Source organism: Loxodonta africana, chromosome 3 (assembly GCF_030014295.1).
Source record: "Loxodonta africana isolate mLoxAfr1 chromosome 3, mLoxAfr1.hap2, whole genome shotgun sequence".
Taxonomy (NCBI): domain Eukaryota; kingdom Metazoa; phylum Chordata; class Mammalia; order Proboscidea; family Elephantidae; genus Loxodonta; species Loxodonta africana.
Window position 1 is genome coordinate 197,075,231 of NC_087344.1, and position 25,706 is coordinate 197,100,936.

The 25,706-nt window shown below is 41.7% G+C and overlaps 1 protein-coding gene across 1 annotated transcript; it reads left to right on the forward strand.

The window, feature by feature from the left end:
- The first annotated feature begins 1,232 nt into the window (after positions 1-1,232).
- Positions 1,233-25,308, forward strand: DUSP12 (dual specificity phosphatase 12). Its single transcript, XM_064282876.1, has 6 exons — positions 1,233-1,630; positions 16,380-16,493; positions 16,578-16,696; positions 18,004-18,100; positions 18,914-19,100; positions 23,272-25,308. The coding sequence occupies exons 1-6, from the start codon at positions 1,248-1,250 to the stop codon at positions 23,431-23,433; spliced, it is 1,062 nt and encodes a 353-aa protein (XP_064138946.1). The 5' UTR covers positions 1,233-1,247; the 3' UTR covers positions 23,434-25,308.
- The last annotated feature ends 398 nt before the right edge of the window (positions 25,309-25,706 follow it).

The window sequence follows — 25,706 nt, forward strand, 5'->3', positions numbered from 1 at the left end:
CGTGTTAATGCTGTGTATTAGGGCATCTAGTATTGATTCTATTTTTTCTTCTATGATCTTTATAGTTTTTGGTTTTATACTGAGATCTTTGATCCATTTTGAATTAGTTTTCGTGTATGGTGCGAGGCATGGGTTCTGTTTCTTTTTTTTGCAGGTGGACATCCAGCTTTGCCAGCACCATTTGTTAAAAAGACTGTCTTTTCCATCCCAGGGATACTCTGACAATTACAAAGTTAAAAATGAGAAAGAGAAAAGCCATCCCCGACATCCAAGAGCTGTCCTGGTACTATCAGCTAGGTTTTCCTTGGTGTTACTACATCTGGCCAGGCACGCAGAGCTAGGTATTGGTGTTTTCCTGCTGAACAGTTTCACAGAACATCAACATCGGACAAGGCCTCTGTGACCACGATGGAGCAAGACAAAAACAAGAGCACTCTGTAATCATGGCTGAACTCAGGTAAAACATGAACACTGTCCAAGCCACAAAACACCAAACATAACTACTATTCTGGCAAAAATGAATGACTGCTACTTCTTGACCAGTTAATTACAGCTTTAGCCTGTTTCTAGTCACTTCCCTTTCCTGACAGCATCCAATACAGAGCACAGCCTGCTACCTTAAATCCTCTCAAAATCACCTATCAGAAGCGCAAGCCCTGTAACAGGTTCTCCACATTCGTGGTTGAGTGAGAAATTCAACTTGTTTAAGGTGGGTTCCTGGTGGTCGGTCTTTTCCTGGAAGACACTGCCATACGAAAGATGGAATTAATATCGCCAAAATATAAAAATTGTAAACATCAACAAGAAAAGGATTAACAGCCCAATATAAAACTGGGCCAAAAAAAAAAAAAAAAAAAAGAGGGGGGGTGGGAATACAAGACAAGAAATATAATAAATGGCTTCATAAGCCCTGAAAAGAAAGCTTGACTTCAAATGTATTAAATAATGCTGCCGATTCTGTTGGTGAGACCATTTCAAAACTGAGTCCTGTTGTCTCTTTCCTGAAAATCTCAACACTAAAAGCCTGATAAACCCTGTAATGGAGAACTTTATCCTCGACCAAGCTGAGGGTGGGCGATTCTGAGCACCACACTGAAAGAGGCTGAGCTCTGCCCCTGCAATGGTTATTACCACTTTCCCCAGTAAGTCCACATTCCCAGGGTCCACTTGGTCCTCCGAGGGAGCTGTTGCGCCGCTCACGTTGGCGGACTCCAAAGGAAGAACGTTCTAGCCACCCGCCCTACTCGATGGTAAGGCCCACGGCTGCCTGGCTTCTGGGCGCTGCCATGTTGGAGACTCAGGGCCGGAGCAATGGCTCCGAGCCCGGGAGCCAGAGCACGAGCGGGGCCTGCTCCGCTCGGCAGGTGCTGGAAGTGCGGCCAGGACTTTACTTGGGTGGGGCTGCGGCCGTCGCGGAGCCGGACCGGCTGAGGGAGGCGGGCATCACGGCCGTATTGACGGTGGACTCGGAGGAACCGAGCTTCAAGACAGAGGCCGGGATCGAGGGTCTACGGCGCCTCTTTGTGCCAGCGCTGGACAAGCCCGAGACCGATCTGCTCAGTCACTTAGACCGGTGCGTGGCTTTCATCGGCCAGGCCCGTGTCGAGGGCCGCGCAGTGTTGGTGCACTGGTGAGTGGCTAGGTTTGCCGGGAGAGCATCCCTTTACCCTGCTCCGGCCTTCCCCCGATACCCCTTTCCGCTGAGGCCCCCTGGGGAGGCCAGAGGCGGTCAGACCTCGGGAACCTCCTCCCACGCCCTCCCGTGGGAGATGTGGGTCCGGATGGGGGAGGGGCAGGAGGCGAGCCCCTGACGGTGTGCATGCTGTCATTCATTCATGTATTGGTTCATTCAGCAGGCACTGTGGTTTTGTTTTGTTTTTGTATGTTGTTGTTAGGTGCCCTCCATTCAGTCGGTCTAACTCATAGCGACCTCATGTACAACAGAACGAAACACTGCCCTGTCCTGCCCATTGGTGCAGCCACTGTATCAGTCCATCTCAGTGAGGGTCTTTCTCTTTTTCCCTGACCCTCTACTTTACCAACCACGATGTCCTTCTCTAGGGATTGGTCCATCCTGATAACATGTCCAAAGTAAGCGGGACAAAATCTTTCTGGCAGTCCATAGTATATTCAGTATTCTTCGCCAACACCATAATTGAAAGGCATCAATTCTTCAGCCTTCCTTATTCGTTGTCCAGCTTTTGCATGCGTGTGAAAACACCCTGGCTTGGGTCAGGCGCACCTTAGCCCTCAAAGTGACATCTTTGCTTTTTAACACTTTTAAGCTTTTGCAGCAGATTTGCCCAATGTGATGGGTCTTTATTTTCTTGGCTGCTGCTTCCTTGGACTTTGATTGTGGATCCAAGTAAAATGAAATCCTTGACGACTTCTATTTTTTCTCCATTTATTATGATGTTGTTTATTGGTCCAGTTGTAAGGATTTTTGTTTTCTTTATGTTCAGGTGTAATCCATACTGAACGCTGTAGTCTTTGATCTTCATCAGTAAGTGCTTCAAGTCCTTTTCACTTTCAGCAAGCAAGGTTATGTCTTCTGCATTTCACAGGGTGTTAATGAGTCTTCCTCCAATCCTGATGTTTGGTTCTCCTTCATACAGTCCAGCCTCTCAGATTATTTGCTCAGCATACAGATTGAATAAATATGGTAAAAGGATTCAACCCTGATGCATACCTTTTCTGATTTTAAACCAGCAGTATCTCCTTGTTGTGTTCAATAAATTGCAAAGGCCCTGTCCCTAAGGAGTTTATAGCTCTCTAGGAAAACCCAGATACCCACCACGATGAACGAAAGGCAGACTAGGATGCTACTTGTGTACTTAGAGTGGTTAAGAACTTGGCTGCTAACCAAAACGTCGGCAGTTCGAATCCACCACCAGTTCCTTGGAAACCCGATGGGGCAGTTCTGCTCTGTCCTGTGGGGTCCCTATGAGTCGAAATTGACTCGATGGCAATGAGTTATTTTTTAAGATTATTCAGACTTCAGAGGAAGAGGAGATTTTCAGTGTTTTTCCTGAAACTGCGGGTGGTTGATGAAGGGGAGAACTGGGGAGAGAAGAATTGGGTTAGTATTTAATGAATCCCTCGTCAGAGCCAGGGGAAGAGTGGAGTAGGTTGCAGTAAAGGCAAAAAGATAGAGAATCTTGCTGGGTATTTGGGAATCCCTAGGTAATCTTGTTTTGACTGGATTGAAGCATGATGACAGTAGTTTAAATTTATTGAACACTTACTGTGTGCCCTGGTGGTGGAGTGGTTAAGGGCTGGACTGCTAACTAAAAGGTCAGCAGTTTGAATCCACAAGCTGCTCCTTGGAAACCCTATGGGGCAGTTCTACTCTGTCCTGTAGGGCACTATCAGTCAGATTCCACTTGTTTGGTTTTGGTTTACTGTGTGCCAGCACTTGTTCTAATCGTTTATTTAAAGGAAAGAAGATAGCGATGGATAAAATTGAAAGAAGTCTGTGACCAGATCTCAAGGGCCCTGAATGCCAAGAGCAAAGGAATTTGGATTTGTTCTAAAGTCATTTTACATTTTTTAAAAAGTAATCTAATTCTTTTCGAATAGGTAATATAGTTCAGAATTCAAAAGGAGTAAAAGAATATTCAATGAAAATTCTCTCCCCTTTGCTACCTGAGCACCTAGTCCCTTCCCTGGAAGCAATGAACGTTAACAGTTTTTAGCCTTCCAGACATGCTTTATGCATGCTAAAGCAAGCACTTGTGTGTGCTCTCTTCTCTTTGTTTTATTCAGATGTCATTATGTCATCACAGTGTTCTCCACATTTTTTTTCACTAAAACATATTAAGGATTGTCACATATCAGTACACAAAGAACTTCATTTTTTACAGTTATTTATTCAATTTTATGAATTATCATAATTACGCCTGTTTATCTTACTTAGTGGGCATTTAAATTAATTCCAATATTCTACAAAGAGGCACAACCTTATCTTACTCACTTTATCCATCTATGGGTATACTTACAGGGGAAATTCTCAGAATTAGAATAGTCGCATTAAAGGGTATGTACATTTGTAAGTTTTGATAGGTGTTGCCAAATTGCTTTCTGTAAAGGCTTTAACATTTTACAGTGTTACAGTGTCAGAGGGGGTGACACCCAAATAACCCCAGGGTCCTCAGCAGAGGTGGCAGGTGAGCCAGCACTGCCGAGGAGGGGCCGCCGGCAGTGGCATCATAGGGTTTGTGTTACCTGTCATCCAGTGTGGTAACTCATCACACCCCCCCGACCCCCTTCGCCCCCAGTCACACACCAGTCAGGGTGCGGGCAGCCAGGCTGTGCTAGGGTCTTGGCTTTGGCCAACAGGAGAGGCGAGGAGCTGCGGGGACCTGCTGGGGTAGGAGCCAGGGGGGGCCGGGCAGCACAACACATAGCCCTTGGCCCTGCCTAGGGGTAGGAGGAGGTTGGGCCTCACCACCCTGGGCTGGAGGGGCGCGGTGGTGGGGGGTGGTGGTAGTTAGGTGGCCAGCCCTGTCCGTGGGGGTGTGACACCATGAGTTACTGCACTGGGTGACACCAACCCTAGTGACACCCCTGACATTTTACACTTCCACCAGCAACGCAGAAAGTCTGTGTTTCCTCATATCCTTTCCAGTAAATGAATTATCAAATCTTTTTACCTTTGCCCATCTGATAGGTAAAAAGTACATTTCTCTTGGAGGTTGTTGTAAAGGAAGTTTTACGTAGTAGAATCGATTCATGGGAGGGGAGATGAGTCTGAGAGACTTATATGTCTTCTTACTGGGAATGATAATTTTATACTCAATATTGCAGTTCTTTTAGACACAATTTGACATTCTGAAGCCATGGATCGCTCTGAAGCACACATAAAAAGGAAAATACTGTAGAAGCAACACAAATTAGTTAAGATATTCCTAAAACTTCTTCACATTCAGAGTCTAAATCTTTTGCATCTTTTCTTAAAGATTCTCTGTGCACAGCAGTGACCGCTCTGTCACAGTTGTTGTCGGGCCACATCAGTTGTAAGACACAGTTTCAGAGATTTGGGAATATAGAAAATGTGCATCTTAGAATCGATGTAACACGGTCATCAAGACATGATGTGATGCAGCTCTGGCCTTTTGCAATTGCAGTGACGATGGAGAGAAGGGGCCCCAGGGAAGAGATACAGTGGTTGAAACATATTCCGACAAATGATTTTGCTCTCTACCCCAAAGGTTGATGTGATGGGGCACGATCAGTGTGGTTAAAACGTGGGAGGTGGTTGTTGTTAGCTGCTGTTGAGTTGATTCTGACTCATGGCAACCCTGTGTGTGCAGAGTACAACTGCAATTCATAGGGTTTCAAGACTGTGACACTTTGGCAGCATAATGTCAGGCCTTCTGAGGTGTGTTTGGGTGGGTTTAAACTTCCAACCACTAGGTTAGTAGTCTAGCACTTAGCCGTTTGTGCCACCCAGGGACTCCTAAAATGTAGGAGAGATGGTTATTTCTCTCTCTGTACGCTAACTAGATACCGAACTCTTAACAATGTCATCACTTACAAGTTGTGTAACTCTAGACAGGTCACATAATTTCTTTGATCCCCAGATTCTTCATCTCTAAAATAAGATGCAGTGCTGTCCTGAGTCGCTGAAGCATCATACGGCATATGTGAAAGGACCTAAGTTTTGTTAAATGAATGCGTGGTAAGGATCAGGATGAATTTAATCCCCCAAATCCTCATGTTCCCACTTCTCCATCCTCGTTGCTAGCTGCCCCACGGCATTCTCTGACCCTAGTCACCTGGAGCCAGGTTAGAACTCACAAGTTAAAAAGAAACCATTCTTCACACTGCCAAATAGGCAGATGCCAGACTCCAGCTGCAAGTTCGGGGAGTCCACACAATGCACCAACCTTCTGACCTGCTGGCCACAAATTCAGGACTGCCTTCCCACTACCCCTTCAGAACGCTAGCCACCAGCTTGGGAGTCCACCCAACACCCCGACCTTCTGACCTACTGGTCCCCACTGCCCCTTTTGGTTCAGAATTCACTGGATAATTTGCAGAATTCATGGAGACTACAATACTTATGCCTACAGATTTAGTATAGCCAAAAAAGATACAAATGAGGAGACACATAGGGCAGGGTCTGGGAGGGTTCCCAACATGGAGCTTCCATGTCCCAAGTGACAGGTGCTATCCTCCTGAGAGTGGAAGCCCTTTAAACCTTTGTGTTCAGGGTTTTTATTGGCCAGTCCTGCATAATAGGCTAAATCATGCCTCCTGAGGCTGGTTGATATTGGCTTCCCAGATGAGTCTTATCTGGTCTGTCCAGCCCCAACTTGCCAGCACAGATTCTCAGGTGTGGCCTAGAAGTCCCAGACCAAGGCACCCCAATTCTCTGAGGCTTATTTTCCTGGAGCCAAGAACAAAGGCCACCTTACTTAAGGTAAAACTAGGCCATTACCTCATATTGTGATGACTGTGTTGTGTTGTATGCTACTGAGTTGATTCTGACTCCTGGCGACCCTGTAGGACGGAGTAGAACTGCCCCATAGGCTTTCCTAGGCTGTAATCTTTATGGGAGTGGATCGCCAGGCCTTTTCTCCCACAGGGCTGCTGGTAGGTTCTAACCACTGACCTTTCAGTTAGCAGCTGAGCACTTAACCTTTGTGCTGCTAGGGCTCCTTGATATGACTGTAAGGTGGTGTAATTAAAATCTGATTAATTACATGCAGTAATTAGTAGTTAAATTTCCTGGCTGGCTCATTCAAAATAAATTTGTATTTTTTTTTTTAAATATTCATTTGTGACTTTAATTTCTTTTTTACCCCCAATTCCTGTATTATTTATCAATCTTTCAACATTATGTGTTCCTGTCTTCAACAAGAAAATAAATGCTGTAAAGTCAGTGACTTTTCTACTGCCTTTGTTTCCTTAGAGCCCTTAATGCAGTGGTCACTTGGTAAATGGTTGCTTAATGAATGGTTAAATGAATGAATGTATAAATCTGCACCTTATGTACTCTCTCCTATTGCCGTCAAGTCAATCCTCACTCCTAGTGACCCTACAGGAGAGAATAGAACTGCCCCACAGGGTTTCCAAGGCTGTAAATCTTTATGGAAGCAGACTGCCACATCTTTGTCCCTTGGAGCGGCTGGTGGGTTCAAACCGCCGACCTTTCTGTTAGCAGCCAAACGTTTAACTACTGTGCTGCCAGGGCTCCTACCTTATGTACCAAAACCAAAACCAAACCCAATGCCATTGAGTCGAGTCCAACTCATAGCTTATGTACAGTAGTGGATAAACGTAGTGTTTACCTTATGTAATGTGGTAGTGCCTGAAGTCTTCATCCTCCAACTTCAGGGGGAGAAAGGACATTCAAGACCAGCACAAAGCTGATTCCTATGAGGTAGAGGTCAGACATACTTCCATTTTCCAACCTTCTTATCAATTCTGACAGCAGCCGTCCTCCCATGGCACTCTCTACTTCTCTGCTGGGTTTGACAGTTTGTTGCAGTGGCCACACAGAACTCACAGAGCATACTCATGATTATGGGGTCTATTAGGGAAGTAACAGGTTACAATTCAGGATCGGGATCAACTTGGAGGTAACAGGATACAGACCTTATGGTGTAGTGAATTACTTAATATGACCCTTCTAGCTGTAGTTTTTATAATTCCCACCGAAAGATTGGGTGGGACTATGCAAATGAGGTGCTTGTGGCCTACCCAGAGATTTGGATAGTTTGCTAATAGTGTAAATAAGGTACTTGGCACCCTTGTGGGGGGTGGGACTATGCAAATAAGGTGTTTGGAACCCTAATGAAGGGATTGGCCAGTTTTGCCATCTCACTAGGCTTAAAATGAGCCATTCCATAGGTGAGAAGGGAGGACCTTTTTTTTTTTTTTAATTTTTATTGTGCTTTAAATGAAAGTTTACAAATCAAGTCAGTCTCTCACACAAAAACTTATATACACCTTGCTACATACTCCCAGTTGCTCTCCCCCTAATGAGACAGCCTGCTCCCTCCTTCCACTCTCTCTTTTTGTGTCCATTTCTTCAGCTTCTAACCCCCTCCACCTTCTCGTCTTCCCTCCAGGCAGGAGATGCCAACATAGTCTCAAGCGTCCACCTGATCCAAGAAGCTCACTCTTTACCAGCATCCCTCTCCAACCCATTGTCCGGTCCAATCCCTGTCTGAAGAGTTGGCTTTGGGAATGGTTCCTGTCCTGGGGCAACAGAAGGTCTGGGGGCCATGGCCACCGGGGTCCTTCCAGTCTCAGTCAGACCATTAAGTCTGGTCTTTTTATGAGAATATGGGGCCTGCATCCCACTGCTCTCCTGCTCCCCCAGGGGTTCTCTGTTGTATTGCATGTCAGGGCGGTCATCGGTTGTAGCTGGGCACCATCTAGCTCTTCTGGTCTCAGACTGATGTAGTCTCTGGTTTATTTGGCCCTTTCTGTCTCTTGGGCTTGTAATTGCCTTGTGTCCTTGGTGTTCTTCATTCTCCTTTGATCTGGGTGGGTTGAGACCAATTGATGCGTCTTAGATGGCTGCTTGCTAGTGTTTAAGACCCCAGACGCCTCTCTCCAAGGTGAGATGCAGAATATCTTGTTAATAGATTTTATTATGTTAGTTGACTTAGTTGGAGAAGGGAGGATCTTAATGCCACCAAAAACGAAGAGCCAGGAGTGGAGCACGTCCTTTGGACCCAGGATCCCTGTGCCGAGAACATCCTAGATCCAGGAGACAGAAAGGAGCTGTAACACAGAAGACAGCAAGAGGTGGTGGCATGAGATGGGAGGAATCAGACTGGCACGATATGGCTGCGATGGGGCTTCCCAGCCCACAGAGTGAGCAAGCTGAGTGCCTTTGGGCTGAGGCTTACTAGCAGAGTGGGGTGCCTCCAGGCACTTACCAGCAGAGCTCAGAGAGCTTTGTAACACTTGCCTGAGCAAGGCAGAGGGTGAGCCGAGAGGCTCAGAGGCTGAGGGGCCAGAGAGAGGCCTGCCTGCAGGCATGGCTGAGAAGAGGCCGTCCTGATGGAAGAACTGTATCCTGAGCATTTCTGAAGCTAAATTGTATGTAACTTGTTATTTTCCTAATAAACTCCATAATTGTGAATGTGGTCTGTGAGTTCTGTGTGTCCATAGCAATGAATTATTGAACCCAGCAGAGAAGTAGAGAGTGTTGTGGGAGAGACAGTTGGTGTCAGAATTGGTAAAGAGCGGAGAGGCAGGAGGCATGTCAGACCGCCGCGTCATAGAAATCAGCCTTGGGCTGTTGATTTTGATTCTCCTTCCCCCTTATGAAGAGAGGAGGTCAGGTGCTGCCCTTGCCATACCATTTTACAGTTCTTCAATCAGGACAGCTTCCAACCAAGGCAGCTCTTAGCTGCATCTTAGCCATACCCACAGCCAGACCTCTCTCTCAGCCTCTGCTGCAGGGCTGCTTGGGCCTGGTCTCCCCTGCTCGGGCAAGTGGTATAGCTCTTTAGCTCTGCCAACATAGTACCCACAGGCACTCCACTCTGCCAGCAAGCCTTCTGTCTGAAGGTATTCAGCTCTCTCACTCCATTGGTCAGCAAGCCCACTGCAGCTGCCTCACCCTGTGGGGCGGGCAGCTCACCACAGCTGTCTCGCACTGGTCTCCTGGTTCCCACCACTTGTACTGCTGCAGCTGTCTCGTGCTGTCTTTAGTGTTACAGCTCTCTCTGTCTCCTGGGTCTAGGAGGTTCCCAACGCAGGGACCCTGGATCCAAAAAACAAACTCTGCTCCCAACTCCTCTTCTTGATGGTAGTGAGGTCCCCACCAGCCTCTGTGGGATTGGTTCTTTTAAGCCTAGCAGGACGGCAAAACTGACCAATCATCTCAGTAGCCCGCAGTCACCTACTTTGCATGATAATTGCAGGCATTTTATATACCTTATTTGTATAGTAGACTAACTAATCCTTTTGCAAGGTTGTGGCCTAGGAAATCATCTTAGCAGAACTACACATAGAACTACATACATATGGCCAAACCAGAAAAACCAAACCCGTTGCCATCGAGCTGATTCTGACTCATAGCCACCCTATAGAGCAAAGTAGAGCTGCCCCATGGGGTTTCCAAGGAGGAGCTGGTAGATTCAAACTGCCGACATTTGGTTAGCAACTGAGCTCTTAACCACTGTGCCACCAGGGCTCCAGAAAGGCCATATATAAAGAGAAATCAGTTGCCTTGCACCTTATTTCTAATTCTAAATTTTGTAGTAGTCAGGGCAAGCATGAACGCTAAGGCCTTGACTCTCATCCCTGTGTCTCCAGTGCCTAACACATGGTAGGTGCTCAATAAATATTAATAGCTTGTATTTATGGTTTATTAAATGCTTTACAGGAAACCCTGGTGGCGTAGTGGTTAAGTGCTACAGGTGCTAACCAAAGAGCTGGCAGTTCGAATCTACCAGGCGCTCCTTGGAAACTCCATGGGGCAGTTCTACTCTGTCCTATAGGGTCGCTATGAGTGGGAATTGACTCGATGGCCCTGGGTTTGGTTTGGTACATGCTTTACACTTACTTAAACCTCAACCTAATGAGGTATGTATTCTTCATTTTACAAATGAGAAAACTAAGCTATTGAGAAGTTATGTAACTGCCACGTAGCTACTATGTGCCAGAGACGGAATTTGTACCCAGGCATCCTGTATTAGTTCTCTCTTGCTACATAACAAAACACCCCAAAACTGAGTGGTTTAATAAACATTTATTATCTCGGTTTTTGTGGACCAGGAATTTGGGAATGGCCTAACTAGGTATTTCTGGTTCAGGGTTTTGCATAAGGCAGCAGTCATCTGAAGGCTTGCCTAGACTGAAGGGTCTGCTTCCAATGTGGCTCAGTTATATGGCTGGCAAGTTAATGTTGGTTATTGGCTTGGAGGGCCTTCCCAAATGGCCTCTCTATAGGCTGCTTAAGGAGTCTCAGCACATTTACGTGCTAGACTACTAACCAAAAGGTTGGCATTTTGAACCTACTCAGAAGTGTCTCTGAAGAAAAGGTCTGGCGATCTGCTTCTGAAAGGTCACAGCCTTGAAAACCATCTGGAGCAGTTCTACTCTGCACACATGGGGTCAACGAGTCAGAATTGACGTGATGGCGACTATTATTTTTTGTATAGGCTGTTTAAGTGTCCTCCTGACAAGGTGGTGAGCTTTTCACAGAGAGTGATGAGATAGTGCATACCAGGCAGAAGCTATCCTTTTATTGAACTTCCCTCAGAAGTCAAATAACATCACTTCTGCCTCAATCGGTTCATTAGAAGGGATCACTAAGTCTGGCCCACATTTAGGGGAGAGAAATTAGACCCCATCTTTTGAAGGGAGAAATGCCAAAGGATTTCAGACATATTAGCACCACCATACTTCCTGATTCCAGAACTCACCCTCTTTTTCATTAAGCTATTGTTGAACGAATAAATGTGAATTTCCCTGCTTGATACAAAACAGTAGTACTATATTTTATACTTAAGTAAGTGTCGTTCCTTTAAACTGCATTGAAACATTTTATTTTAAATCTTCACCTAGGATATCTGTAGTGAATATACTAACAAATAGTGTTGCTCTTCCCTGGATTATTTTATTGAGCAACTACTATCTGCTACCCCCACGTGTCTGTCAGTTTGTTGTACTATGGGGGCTTGTGTGTTGCTGTGATGCTGGAAGCTATGCCACCAGATACCAGCAGGGTCACCCATGGAGGACAGGTTTCAGCTGAGCTTCCAGACTAAGACAGACTAGGAAGAAGGACTCGGCAGTCTACTTCTGAAAAGCATTAGCCAGTGAAAACCTTATGAATAGCAGCGGAACATTGCCTGATATAGTGCTGGAAGATGAGCCCCCCAGGTTGGAAGGCACTCAAAAGATGACTAGGGAAGAGCTGCCTCCTCAAGTAGAGTCGACCTTAATGATGTGGGTGGAGTAAAGCTTTCGGGACCTTCATTTGCTGGTGTGGCACGACTCAAAATGAGAAGAAACAGCTGCAAACATCCATTAATAATTGAAACCTGGAATGTACGAAGTATGAATCTAGGAAAACTGGAAATCGTCAAAAATGAAATGGAACGCATAAACATGGATATCCTAGGCATTAGTGAGCTGAAATGGACTGGTACTGGCCATTTTGAATTGGACAATCACATAGTCTACTATGCTGGGAATGACAACTCGAAGAGGAATGGTGTTGCATTCATCATCAAAAACAATGTTTCAAGATCTATCCTGAAGTGCAACGCTGTCAGTGATAGGATAATATCCATATGCCTACAAGGAAGACCAGTTAATATGACTGTTATTCAAATTTACGCACCAACCACTGGGGCCAAAGATGAAGAAATAGAAGATTTTTATCAGCTGCTGCAGTCTGAAATTGATTGAACAGGCAGTCAAGATGCATTGATAATTGCTGGCATTTGGAATGCGAAAGTTGGAAACAAAGAAGGATCAGTAGTTGGAAAATATGACCTTGGTGATAGAAACAATGCCGGCGATCGAATGATAGAATTTTGCAAGACCAAGGACTTCTTGATTGCAAATACCTGCTTTCACCAACAGAAACGGCGACTATACACATGCACTGGTTTTTTTTTTTTTTTTTTTTAATACACATGGACCTTGCCAGATGGAGCACACAGAAATCAGGAAAGAGACGATGGAAAAGCTCAATATCATCAGTCAGAACAAGGCCAGGGGCCGACCGTGGAACAGACCATCAATTGCTCATATGCAAGTTTAAGCTGAAACTGAAGAAAATCAGAACAAGTCCACGAGAGCCAAAATATGACCTTGAGTATATCCCACTGGAATTTAGAGACCATCTCAAGAATAGATTTGACACATTGAACACTAGTGACCGAAGACCAGTTGAGTTGTGGAATGGCATCAAGGACATCATCCATGAAGGAAGCAAGAGGTCACTGAAAAGTCAGGAAAGAAAGAAAAGACCAAGGTGGATGTCAGAGGAGACTCTGAAACTTGCTCATGAGCGTCAAGCAGGTAAAGCAAAAGGAAGAATTCATGAAGTGAAAGAACTGAACAGAAGATTTTAAAGGGCCTCTCGAGAAGACAAAATAAAGTATTATAATGACATGTGCAAAGAGCTGGAGATGGAAAACCAAAAGGGAAGAACACGCTTGGTGCTTCTCAAGCTGAAAGAACTGAAGAAAAAATTCGAGCCTCGAGTGGTAATAGTGAAGGATTCCATAGGGAAAATATTAAATGATGCAGGAAGCATCAAAATAAGATGGAAGGAACACACAGAGTCATTATACCAAAAAGAATTAGTCGATATTCGACCATTTCAAGAGGTGGCATATGATCAGGAACCGATGGTGCTGAAGGAAGAAGTCCAAGCTGCTCTGAAGGCACTGGCGAAAAACAAGACTCCAGGAATTGATGGAGTATCAATTGAGATGTTTCAACAAACAGATGCAGCACTGGAGGTGCTCACTCATCTATGCCAAGAAATATGGAAGACAGCTTCCTGGCCAACTGACTGGAAGAGATCCATATTTATGCCTATTCCCAAGAAAGGTGATCCAACCGAATGTGGAAATTATAGAACAATATCATTAATATCACACACAAGCAAAATTTTGCTGACGATCATTCAAAAACGGCTGCAGCAGTATATCGACGGGGAACTGCCAGAAATTCAGGCTGGTTTCAGAAGAGGACGTGGAACCAGGGATATCATTGCTGATGTCAGATGGATTCTGGCTGAAAGCAAAGAATACCAGAAGGATGTTTACCTGTGTTTTATCGATTATGCAAAGACATTTGACTGTGTGGCTCATAACAAACTATGGATAACACTGTGAAGAAAGGGAATTCCAGAAAACTTAATTGTGCTCATGAGGAACCTTTACATAGGTCAAGAGGCGGTAGTTCGGACAGAACAAGGGGATACTGATTGGTTTAAAGTCAGGAAAGGTGTGCGTCAGGGTTACATTCTTTCACCATACCTATTTAATCTGTATGCTGAACAAATAATCCGAGAAGCTGGACTATATGAAGAAGAACGGGGCATCAAGATTGGAGGAAGACTCATCAACAACCCGAGTTATGCAGATGACACAACCTTGCTTGCTGAAAGTGAAAAGGACTTGAAGCACTTACTAATGAAGTTCAAAGACCACAGCCTTCAGTATGGATTGCACCTCAACATAAAGAAAACAAAAATCCTCACAACTGGACCAACAAGCAACATCATGATAAATGGAGAAAAGATTGAAGTTGTCAAGGATTTCATTTTACTTGGATCCACAATCAACAGCCATGGAAGCAGCAGTCAAGGAAGCAAAAGACGCATTGCATTGGGCAAATCTGCTGCAAAGGACCTCTTCAAAGTGTTGAAGAGCAAAGATGTCACCTTGAAGAATAAGGTGCGCCTGACCCAAACCATGGTATTTTCAATCACATCATATGCATGTGAAAGCTGGACAATGAATAAGGAAGACCAAAGAAGAGTTGACGCCTTTGAATTGTGGTGTTGGTGAAGAATATTGAATTAACCATGGACTGCCAAAAGAATGAACAAATCTGTCTTAGAAGAAGTACAACCAGAATGCTCCTTAGAAGCAAGGATGGCGAGACTGCGTCTTACATACTTCGGACGTGTAGTCAGGAGGGATGAGTCCCTGGAGAAGGACATCGTGCTTGGCAGAGTACAGGGTCAGCGGAAAAGAGGAAGATCCTCAATGAGGTGGATTGTCACAGTGGCTGCAACGGTGAGCTCAAGCAAAACAATGATTGTAAGGATGGCGCAGGACTGGGCGGTGTTTCGTTCTGTTGTGCATGGGGTCGCTATGAGTCGGAACCGACTCGACGGCACCTAACAACAGCAACGACTATCTGCTAGGCAGTGTTTTAGCATTCAAAACTTATTAGGAAATGAAAGATAGCCTCCATTTTGGTAACATAAAACTTAAGCTCTTGGGAATAGGCATCATACCATTTTAATGGTGTATCTAGGTATAAATGGTATATTTAGGAATAGGACCAGATTTAGGTTTAGGTTTACTACCTATTGGCAAATCCTGTTTTTTAATGTAATAGATGTCCCCAAATTTTAGATCCTAGGAAAGTTCAAATGGAAATTTGCCTTACTATAGGGAATTTTTATAAGGTTAGTGTTGCCTGATTAGGGTCCATGCCCTAGAGCAGTGGAGCCAATGAAACGTACTCCAAGTCAGAAAGAGAAAGTTTGTTTAGGAGTTCAACGGGCAGTCTGGCTGCAGTGCAGGCTGTCTTTATGGAGCCCTGAAAGGCAGTTTCACATTAGAGTTTATATATTGCTGTTGAAAGGGTTGTGGAGTATCTTATGGTACATAGCTGGCAGATGGCATAGCTGGATGAGTTATTCATTACAAGGTAATTATAAAAGACTCCTTATCAGACTAAAGAGATACATGCCAGACATCTGGGCTCTGATCTCATGTTGGGGGAGGTGGGTCGTAAGTCACACACAGGTGGAAGGACAGAACAAAACAAAGTCATTAACAAAAATATGTGGAAAGGAGAAGGCAGGCAGGAAAAAAAAACGTAAAGGTTCATCATGGCATTAGTTATGTCAAGCTTGCCCATTCTGAAAAGGAGAAAACATGTTGGGCAATATTAAGGTCACAGTAGGAATTTTTTTTCTTTTTTAAAAAACTATTTAGAAATTTTAGGGAGATGTTAACAGTCCTTTATATGAAGACATAGAAATCCTTTGTATTACTTATCCTATTATATTAAGGTTGCATACTCTGATAATCAGAGTATATCAAATATTGTATTTATTTTCATTCCCTTCCCATTAGTAAATAAGCTCCATGAGAGCAGGAGTTTTATGTGTTTTGTTCACTGTTGTGTTCCTAGCTCTACAACTGTGCTAGGTGTGTAATAAGAGCTCAGTAGATACTGAATGAATGAATGACTTAACTGACTGCTTCACATCTAACGTTGTTTCTATCCTTTCTTTCTCCAGTGCCTAGCACAGTGCCTGCCTCATACACAGTAGTTGCTGAGTCTAAGATTATTTGAAAAAACCCAAACCTGTTGCCATCAAGTCGATTCTGGTTCATAGCGACCCTGTAGGACAGAGTAGAACTGCCCCATAGGGTTTCCAAGGAGCGGCTCGTGGATTTGAACTGCTGACCTTTTAGTCAGCAGCCGAGCTCTTAACCGTCATGCAGCCAGGGCTAAATCACATATGTGTACCTTCTTAATTCAACCTTTGTTCTCTTATACGTTGGTAGTATTTCGGAGATAAGAGGTTTATTGAGTAGAAGCAGAAGCAAACAGGAAGTGGACCTAGTTTTGTATTAATAGGGCACTGGGTTGTTTTTTAATTACTGCTATTTTCTTTTGAAAGTCTCTTTTTTCAGTCATTCAGGAGTCAGTCGAAGTGTTGCTGTAGCGACTGCTTTCATGATGAAGACTGAGCAACTTACTTTTGAACAGGCATATGAAGACCTCAGGACTGTCAGTCCAGAGGCGAAGTGAGTTATTCGTCATGTTAGTACTTCTGCTTTTGTGATGTGAGTTCATTTCAAGAAAAATGAACTTTATATTTGTCATTATAGGATGAATGAGGGGTTCGAGTGGCAACTGAAATTATACCAAGTAATGGGATATGAAGTGGATACCTCTAGTGCAATTTATAAGCAATATCGTTTACAAAAGGTTTCAGAGAAGTATCCAGGTATGTAATAATAATTGCTAATATGTATTGAGTCCCTTCTGTATGCCATTTACTCTGGAACTAAACACTTCAGGTACATTACCTCACTAAACCTTTCCATTGTTGTAGGGAAAAAAAAAATCACAAAGTTTAGTAAAGCAAAAAGAAAGTTTTATTTGGCATATATTCAAAGATGCAAAAGTGGGAAATTGGACAAGCATGCTTCCAAAGTTAATGTCTGCCTGAATCCAAGGAAATATTACAGAATAGACAAAAGCGGGAAAACAGACAAGGATGCTTGCGATAGCCATGTGTGCCGGAGTCCAAGGAATATTAGAGAAGAGGCAAGAATGGGAAAACGGACAAGCATGTTGTCACAGCCATATCTGCCCGAATCCAGAGAACAGCAGACAGTAAGCGAAAGTGGGAAAATGGACAAGCATGCCACAGCCATGTCTTTCTGAGTCCAAGGAATGTTACAGAGCCATCAGTATATATTAATGTTATAAATGGGCAAAACCGTTGAAAGCTTCATCTTTTTACAGATTGGCTAGAAACTGTGAGTCTGCATTTTGAATTGTCTTAACAGTTGTTGGCACAGGTTGCATTAATAACAGTCAGGAGAGTCTTCATTGGTCCAACAATTTTCTACTCACTAGATGCTAATAGAAAAAGATAAGAGTGGAGAGTCTTTTGTATTCTCTCTGATTGGCTTATGTGAAAGGTTCCCTAAAAGATATTTTCCAAGATTATCCTAGCTGTTGTCTTTATAGGAAACCCTGGTGGTGTAGTGGTTAAGTGCTATGGCTGCTAAGCAAGAGGTCAGCAGTTCCAATCCTCCAGGCACTCCTTGGAAACTCTATTGGGCAGTTCTACCCTGTCCTATACAGTTGCTATGAGCTGGAATAGACTCGACGGCAGTGGGTTTGGTTTTTGGTTTTGTTGTCTTTATACTTCAGGGCCCAGTTGATGTGTCCTTGTGAGTGCTTGAGTCTTTGTGAGCCCAGTTTTAGCTGGGTCACATTCTCTATGCTGAAGGACTGAGAATAATGATTCCAATATTATTTTCTAAATCACCGGCAAACCCTCAAGACAGGCACTGTTGTTTTCCTTTTGAAACTGTGGTTTAGAGAGAAATAATTTGTTCAAGGTCATATGTCTTATAAATGGCAGGGCTTGGATTTGAAATCAGGCATTCTGTGCCCAGAACCCAAGGACTTCATTACTGTGTCCTACATCATGCTGATTTCTCAACATTAACTGAATTTTGTTTGGAAATGCAGAGAGTTGATTTTGACAAATGAATATGTTGTAATTTTGTCATGTAGAATTGCAGAATTTACCTCAGGAACTCTTTGCTGTTGACCCAACCACCATTTCACAAGGATTGAAAGATGAGGTTCTCTACAAATGTAGAAAGTGCAGGTAAAATTTTTTGTAGCCTCTGCAGATTTCATCTTGCCTTAGTAGCTAAAATGCAATGAAAGTTTCAGTTTCTTTTATCTCTCTAGGAAGAATTTGTTTAATTGAATAATACAGAAATTTGAATCTGCTTTTAAGAAGAGTATGTTTTTTACAACCGATGACTGCCCTGACAGGGAACACAACAGAGAATCCCTGATGAAGCAGGAGAGCAGTGGGATGCAGACCTCATATTCTCGTAAAAAAAGACCAGACTTAATGGTCTGACTGAGACTGGAAGGACCCCGGAGGTCATGGTCCCCAGACCTTCTATTAGCCCAAGACTGGAACCATTCCCAAAGCCAACTCTTTAGACAGAAATTGGACTGGACTATAAGATAGAAAATAATACTGGAGAGGAGTGAGCTTCTTGCCTCAAGTAGACGCAGGAGACTAGGTGGGCAGCTCCTGTCTGGAGGGGAGATGAGAAGGCTGAGGGGGACAGAAGCTGGCTGAATGGACACAGGGAATACAGGGTGGAGAGAAGAAGTGTGCTGTCTCATTAGGGGGAGAGCAACTAGGAGTATATAGCAAGGTGTATATAAATTTTTTTATGAGAGACTGACTTGATTTGTAAACTTTCACTTAAAGGACAATCAAAAAATATATACCAAAAAAAAAAAGTAAGCTTTTAAAGGAAGAGTACAGACTGTAGGGATTGTTGAGAATAACAGTAGCATAATCAATGTTATATGATTTTGTCTACCAAGAAACACTGCACATTTCATCCTTTTGGGAACTAGTAATTAATGTTCTGTGTTTGTTTGGAGGTTACAGGCGATCCTTATTTCGAAGTTCTAGCATTTTGGATCATAATGAAGGAAGTGGTCCCATAGCCTTTGCTCACAAGAGAATGACACCATCTTTCATGCTTACAACAGGGAGTCAGGCTCAATGTACATCTTATTTCATTGAACCTGTACAGTGGATGGAATCCATTTTGTTGGGAGTGATGGATGGGCAGGTGAGAACACATTTTATTTTCTATAATTTTATTTTATCAACTATCTTTTGTTCCCTTTTTTATTTTAAGCCAGTTTTAACCACTGCTTTACTCCATTCCTTCTGAAAATTATATTTCTCTCTATTGTGGGTAAGAACCTATAGAGAATAAATTAATTCCAAAAAGCAACTGACCAAAAATAGTGAACAACTTTTGGTTGAGAGCCATTGGCCTAAGTTAATAAATTCTTTTTGAGGCTACTTATGTTTTTCCAAATAGAAGACTAAAGAGAAAACCCTGGTGGCATAGTGGTCTGCTATTCAGAAGTTCTGCCTTTTGAATTCACCAGGTGCTCCTTAGAAACGGTATGGGGCAGTTATACTCAATCCTAAAGGGTCACTATGAGTCGGAATCAGCTCGATGGCAATGGGTTTTTTTTTTTCCCCAAGACTAAATAACATCATTTATTTTTAAGCTAATTAGAGTGTATTTAACAAAACTTGAACTTTGTAGCAAGTAGGTCGAATCAAGGATGTTAAAATTTCTTCCTTTTCATCCCTTTTTCTTTTTTGGTGTCATGTATCTCTGTCTCTCTTTTTTTGCCCTGATCTTTGACTCTAGTATGTTTGCTATGAGGTTCTTTTTCATTTCTTATTCTAAAAAACGCAGCTCATTTTATATGAAGGCCATGTGGCAGCTACATTTCTCCTTTAGGTTTCTTTGATAGTAATTTGAAGGCATTCTATAATAATAATCTTAGATGTTTGTATAGTGTTTTATATTTGATGAAACCTTTCACTATGTTACCTTATTGGAATATAAATGACCCTATTTGGATACAAATAATATTAATTAGCTATTCAGATTTTATAAATGAGGAAAGTTACATTATTTAGTATCTTGACTAGAAAATGGTGCTCTGTATTTAAACCCAAGGTTTTAGACCATGCTGCTCTTTGAAAACCAGCTTTATTGAGATATAATTCACATACTGTACAATTCACTCGTTTAAAGTATACAATTCAGTAGTTTTTAGTATATCCACAGAATTTTGTCAATTTTAGAATATTTTCATCATCCCAAAAATAAATCCCATACCTATTAGCAGTCACTTCTCATTTCTTCCAACCCCTCTTCTTCTCCCCCCACCTCAGCCCCAGGCAACTTAATCTACTTTCTGTATCTATAAATTTGGCTATTCTGGCATTTCATATAAATGGAATCATACAGTATATAGTCTTTTGTGACTACCTTATTTCGCTTAGCCTAATAATTTTGAGGCCCTGCTGGCTCAGTGGTTAAGGGCTATGGCATGCTACTGCCACAAACCAAAAGACTGACAGTTTGAATCCACCAGCCTCGCCTCGGAAACCCTATGGAGCAGTTCTACTCGATCTAAGGGTCGCTATGAGTCAGAATTGACTCAACGGCAATGGGTTAATGTTTTTGAGGTTCATCTATGTTGTAGCATGTTTCAGTACTTCATTCCTTTTTTTTGTTGTTGTTGCTGAATAATATTTCATTGTATGGTTATACCACATTTTCTTTATCTCTTCATCTGTTGATGGACATTTGGGTTGTTTCCACTTTCTAGCTATTATAAATAATCTGCTACGAACATTCATGCACAGGTTTTTGGGTAGATGTATGTTTCCATCTTTCTTGGTGTATTGTTTTCTTAGGGCTGCTGTAAAAAAGGACCACATACTTGGAGCTTAATTCGAAATGTTTTGTCTCACAGTTGTGGAAGCCAGAAGTCCAGATCAGTGGGTCAGGTGGTCCATGCTTCCTCCAAATTCCCTGGCGGAAGATCCTTTCTTGTCTCTACCACCTTCTGGTAACCCCAGGCCTTCCTTGTCTTACAGATGCATCTTCACATGACTGTCCTTCCTCTTTCTGTCTTTTTGTGTCTCTTTTCTTTTAGAAGTACACGACTTAGATTGGATTAGAATCCATCCTACTCAAGTATGACCTCATGTTAACTGATAAAGTAGATCTTCAAAGACCCTATTTCCAAACAAAGTCACTTTCACAAATATATGGGTTAGGACTTCAGTATATCTTTTTGGGGGACACAGTTCAATCCATAACACTTGGGTGAATACCTAGGAATGGAATTGCTGGGTTATATGGTAACCCAATGTTTAACAATTTGTAGAACTGCCAATGTGTTTTCCAAAGCGGCTGTATCATTTTACATTCCTACTAGCAATGTATCAGGGTTCCAATTTCCATATCCTCGTCAATACCTTTTTATCTGTCTTTTTGATTCTTGCCTTCGTAGTTGGTATGAAGTGTATCTCAGTGTAGTTTTGACTTGTATTTTCCTAATGGCTAATGATGTTGAGATGTTTTTATGTAGCGACTGTATAGGACAGGGTAGAACTGCCCCCAGAGGGTTTCCAAGGAGCGGCTGGTGAATTGAAACTGCTGACGTTTTGGTTAGCAGCCAAGCTCTTAATCACTGCGCCACCAGGGATCCATGTGGTTATTGGCCAGTTATATGCCTTCTTTGGAGAAATGTCTGTTCAGATTCACTGGTCATTTTTTAATTGGGTTATATAACGTTTTATTGTTAACTACATATTTTTTATATATTCTGCAAATAGGTCTCTTACAGACAAAGATTTTTTTCCCATTCTACGGGTTATCTTTTCACTTTTTGTTAGTATCTTGATGGTATTGTTTGTAGGATTAGAGCTTTGAATTTTGATGGAGTCCTGTATCTACCTTTATCTTTTGTTGTTTGTACATTTTTGGCTTGCTGTTTTTATTTAACCTGGAGAACACACACAGTCACACACCCACATACACGCATGATATAAAAACATTATTTTGTGAAAGATTCTAGATCACAGTTGTGCATGCTTCTTGGAAACCTTGGTGGTGTAGTGGTTAAGAGCTACGGCTGTTAACCAAAATGTTGGCAGTTCGAATCTCCCTGGCGCTCCTTGGAAACCCTATGGGACAGTTCTGCTCTGTCCTATAGGGTTGCTTTGAGTCGAAATTGACTCAGTGGCAATTTGCTTGGTTTGTTTTTTTCTTTGTACACATATTTGAATTATTCTGTAGACTGTGTACCTAGAAGTAGAATTCCTGGCTTGAAGAGTGTACATTTTAAGTTTTAGTACCATTTCAGGCTTACATTCAAAAAGCCCATACCAGTTTGCCTTTCACCAACAGTTTGACTGCATGTACCCATTTTCCTCATACACTTGGCTTAATGCATATTATAAAACTTAGCGAGTTTTGTCCATCTGTAAGGTGAAAAATATTAATCCTGAAATGCTTTAAGTTGAATTTTCGTGATTATTACTGAGATCTAACATCTATATATTTATCAGCCATTTATACCTTCTTTGCTGTGAACTGCCTTGACAGTCTTGGTCCATTTTCCTGTGGGATTTGTCATTTTTTAATCCATTTGTAGGAGCTCTTTATATGTTCTAGATAGTAATGCTTCATCTAATGCATCGTAAATATTCTCTGTAGTCTGTTGTGTATCTCCACTTTGGGGTATATTTTGTCATATTAAAATTTAAGATATTTATATAATCAAATCTGTCAGTTTTTTTCCTTTATGGTTTCTGAGTTTTATGTCCAGGCTTTCTATGGCCTAAGATTAAAAATAAAAATTTCCATCTCATACCATGTACAAATTAAAGAACTGAATGTAAAAAACAATGCTGTAAATACATTAGAAGGCGACAGACTTATTGAGGTTTTTTAGATTTTTCTGATTTACTGGGGTATCAGCTTGTTTGTTTGTTTTTAAATAGCTGGGAATCTGAGATGGACTAATTTATATGCTATCAATATCAGTTAGTAATAGAACATGAGAATCTGAACAAATCCTAACATGCTTTTGTATCGTTTAGCCAGGATGATTCTAGTTTGAAATCTTAAATTGCAGACTGATTTAAAAGCTATACATATATGCCACATCCAGGAAACCTTTCTTGATCATCTCTCAAGCTTTACCTTTCTGCCCTCAAGCTGGAATTAATTGTGTGCAACATGCCTCTTACACAGTTATTGTAGTCTGCCATTTTTTTTGTCAGCGATTAGATTGTAAACTCCTTGAAGACAGAAGCCACTTGTTCCCTGTTTTTCTATGCTACATAGTGCCAAAGGTAGTCATCTGTTTTGTACAAATGTGGCTGAATGATGTAACACATTTGCTTTATTTTAGCTTCTTTGCCCAAAATGCAGTGCCAAGTTGGGTTCCTTCAACTGGTATGGCGAACAGTGCTCTTGTGGTAGATGGATAACACCTGCTTTTCAAGTACACAAGAATAGAGTGGATGAAATAAAAATGCTGCCTGTTTTGGGATCACAAACAAGAAAAATGTAGACTTGTGACATTTGATAGCTTCAAAAGAAACTTGCTGATGATTGATATGTGCTTCCATTGCATATTGTCCTTCATGACAGATTTTCTAGCTTTTAGGTCATCAACATTTCATTTGAAATGTGAGGAGATAAAATCACTTGATGTGACTTGGAAACTGTGCTTTCTTAGTTTATTGTACAGGTAGAATGTATAGAAATGGAAGCTTTTTAATCATGTACATTGTATTTCATTTGGCATTAGAATTTGCATTACCCCTAGATATGTTGTTTCCTATATTTTAAAAAGTTCTGATTTTTGAATGTTAGTTTTGTGATCTTAAGATCTGGATGGACTGAACTATGTACAAAAATTAGAAAGTCATGTTTAAATAGATATTCTTTTACTTCCAGAAATGTAAAGCTGAGTTATTTGGCCATATTTTGAAATTTATTTTTTTAAGAGATATTAGAAAATCTTAAGGAGGTCTGAATTTTTCTTGGATAGTTATACCGAAAGCCACTGATAAAAATGTGGTTTTTCTGTTACTGTTTAAGAATTTCAGTCATATAAATTGCTTGGAAAAGTATGTTTGAGATACCTCTTGAGGTAACCTACATAAAGAAATGTATTAATGTGAGGTGTGTTTCTAATGATGATAAAGAAAACAAATTCGTAAAACAAAAAATAGGAGTACTTTTAAATGTAAAAGAAAAAAATGAATAATGATCCTGTTTGAAAAAGAAATGCCTGGCTTAATTTTTGAAGTGTGTAGGAGTTTTATGCACAATTCTTGAGAAAATCTCAACATAGGACCCGAAATCTTTAGCAACTTCCATATGATAATCTTTTCTTGTGAGAATATAAGTTATTACTATTAAAAGCTGACAGTTGTCCTTAGGTTAGTTTTGTCAGCCAAGGTTGCTGTGTCCTTCCAGCCTCTCCCAGAATAAATGATACATAAAAATCCTCTGCTTTTTTATTGTGTTTTTTTCTCATCATCTGCTGAGTCCTTTGTCTCACAAATAAAGCAAAAGGATTTACTGTGGGCCAAGAACAAAAGGGTCTGACTTTGGGCATGGATCTAATGGGAACACACTGTGGGTAGAGATTTTAAGAAAAATTGAACCCTTCCCCTCCAAAAGTAACCTGGAGACTCGCTAGAGGGGCCTGCTGTAGACACGAGGCACGCCTCTGTCGTCCATTCCCACTAGACGGTAGAGTAGTGCCAGCTCCGCGGCCCAGGACTGGCACTGAAAGGAAATTACGAGCTGGTCAACTATGACAGGAACAAAATACCTGTTGGGTCTGATATTCTGCTCAGAAAACCACATAGTGTATTAAGAAAGGAATACTTTTCTAAAACTACTGCTAGTAAATGTAGTATAATCTGAACTTGAAATCTTCCTCCATTTCTATCTTACCTTTCACAAAATCTGTTCAACTCTTTGCTATATTATCCTTCAGAAAGCATTTAAAAAAAATGAGATTGAACTACATAAAACTGCTGTTTTTGTAGGTGAAAAATAATTGAATAGCAGCCATTTCATATGGCTCCAGTTAATGCTTGCCCATAGCACACCGTAGCACCTAGCACAGAGAATTATGTAGATCTCATTTGAATTTACAGTTGTAAAGTCAGTATTTACTGGGCATCTATTATGTGCACTACTGTAGGTGATACGGTGGTGAATAAACCAGATAAAGCCTCTGCCTTTTTATAGCTTATGTTCTAGCCAGGAGAGCGAGACAAGACAATAACCTGTTTAAAAAGATCACTGGTATTTGCCAGTGAGGAATGATTTTGGAAAATCTCACTTTTCTCTGCGTAGATTTGGAAGTTCTGTGAAACATCCACTGTGCAAAAGTTTCAGATTTAAAGTCCTCTAATGGTTTGGTTTTGGGAGATGAGATTAAAAAAAAAAAAAAAAAAAATCTGTGCTTTTGTTCTTTTTTAAAAAATAAAAAATAGAGCCCTTTCTTTTTAATAATCCATTTAGGGATATCAACTTTAACAATTTAGATGTATACATTTATTGAAAATAGCAATATTATCTCAACAGCAATGTGGTGCCATGAAAACAGTAATAAAGTAGCACTCCGAAGAATGTGCTCTCATCCTGGCTCTGCTGATCACCATCTTTCTGAAAGTGAGCAGGTCTTTTGAAAATTGAGAGTCAGTTTTCTTTGGGAAATGGGCTTAATATGTGTTCTACCCCCCAACAGGGTTGTTTTAAAGATCATTTACATTAACTTTAATTCCTTCTTACATAAAATGGAGATAACAGTAGTATCCA

What these genes read in the sequence shown, in the direction of transcription:
- DUSP12 (XM_064282876.1), top strand. Translation starts at nt 1,248, where the DNA reads ATGGTAAGGCCCACGGCTGCCTGGCTTCTGGGCGCTGCCATGTTGGAG. An exon ending in GGTTTCAGAGAAGTATCCAG is followed by an intron (nt 16,697 to 18,003) that starts GTATGTAATAAT and finishes TTTGTCATGTAG; the next exon opens with AATTGCAGAATTTACCTCAG. An exon ending in TACAAATGTAGAAAGTGCAG is followed by an intron (nt 18,101 to 18,913) that starts GTAAAATTTTTT and finishes TGGAGGTTACAG; the next exon opens with GCGATCCTTATTTCGAAGTT.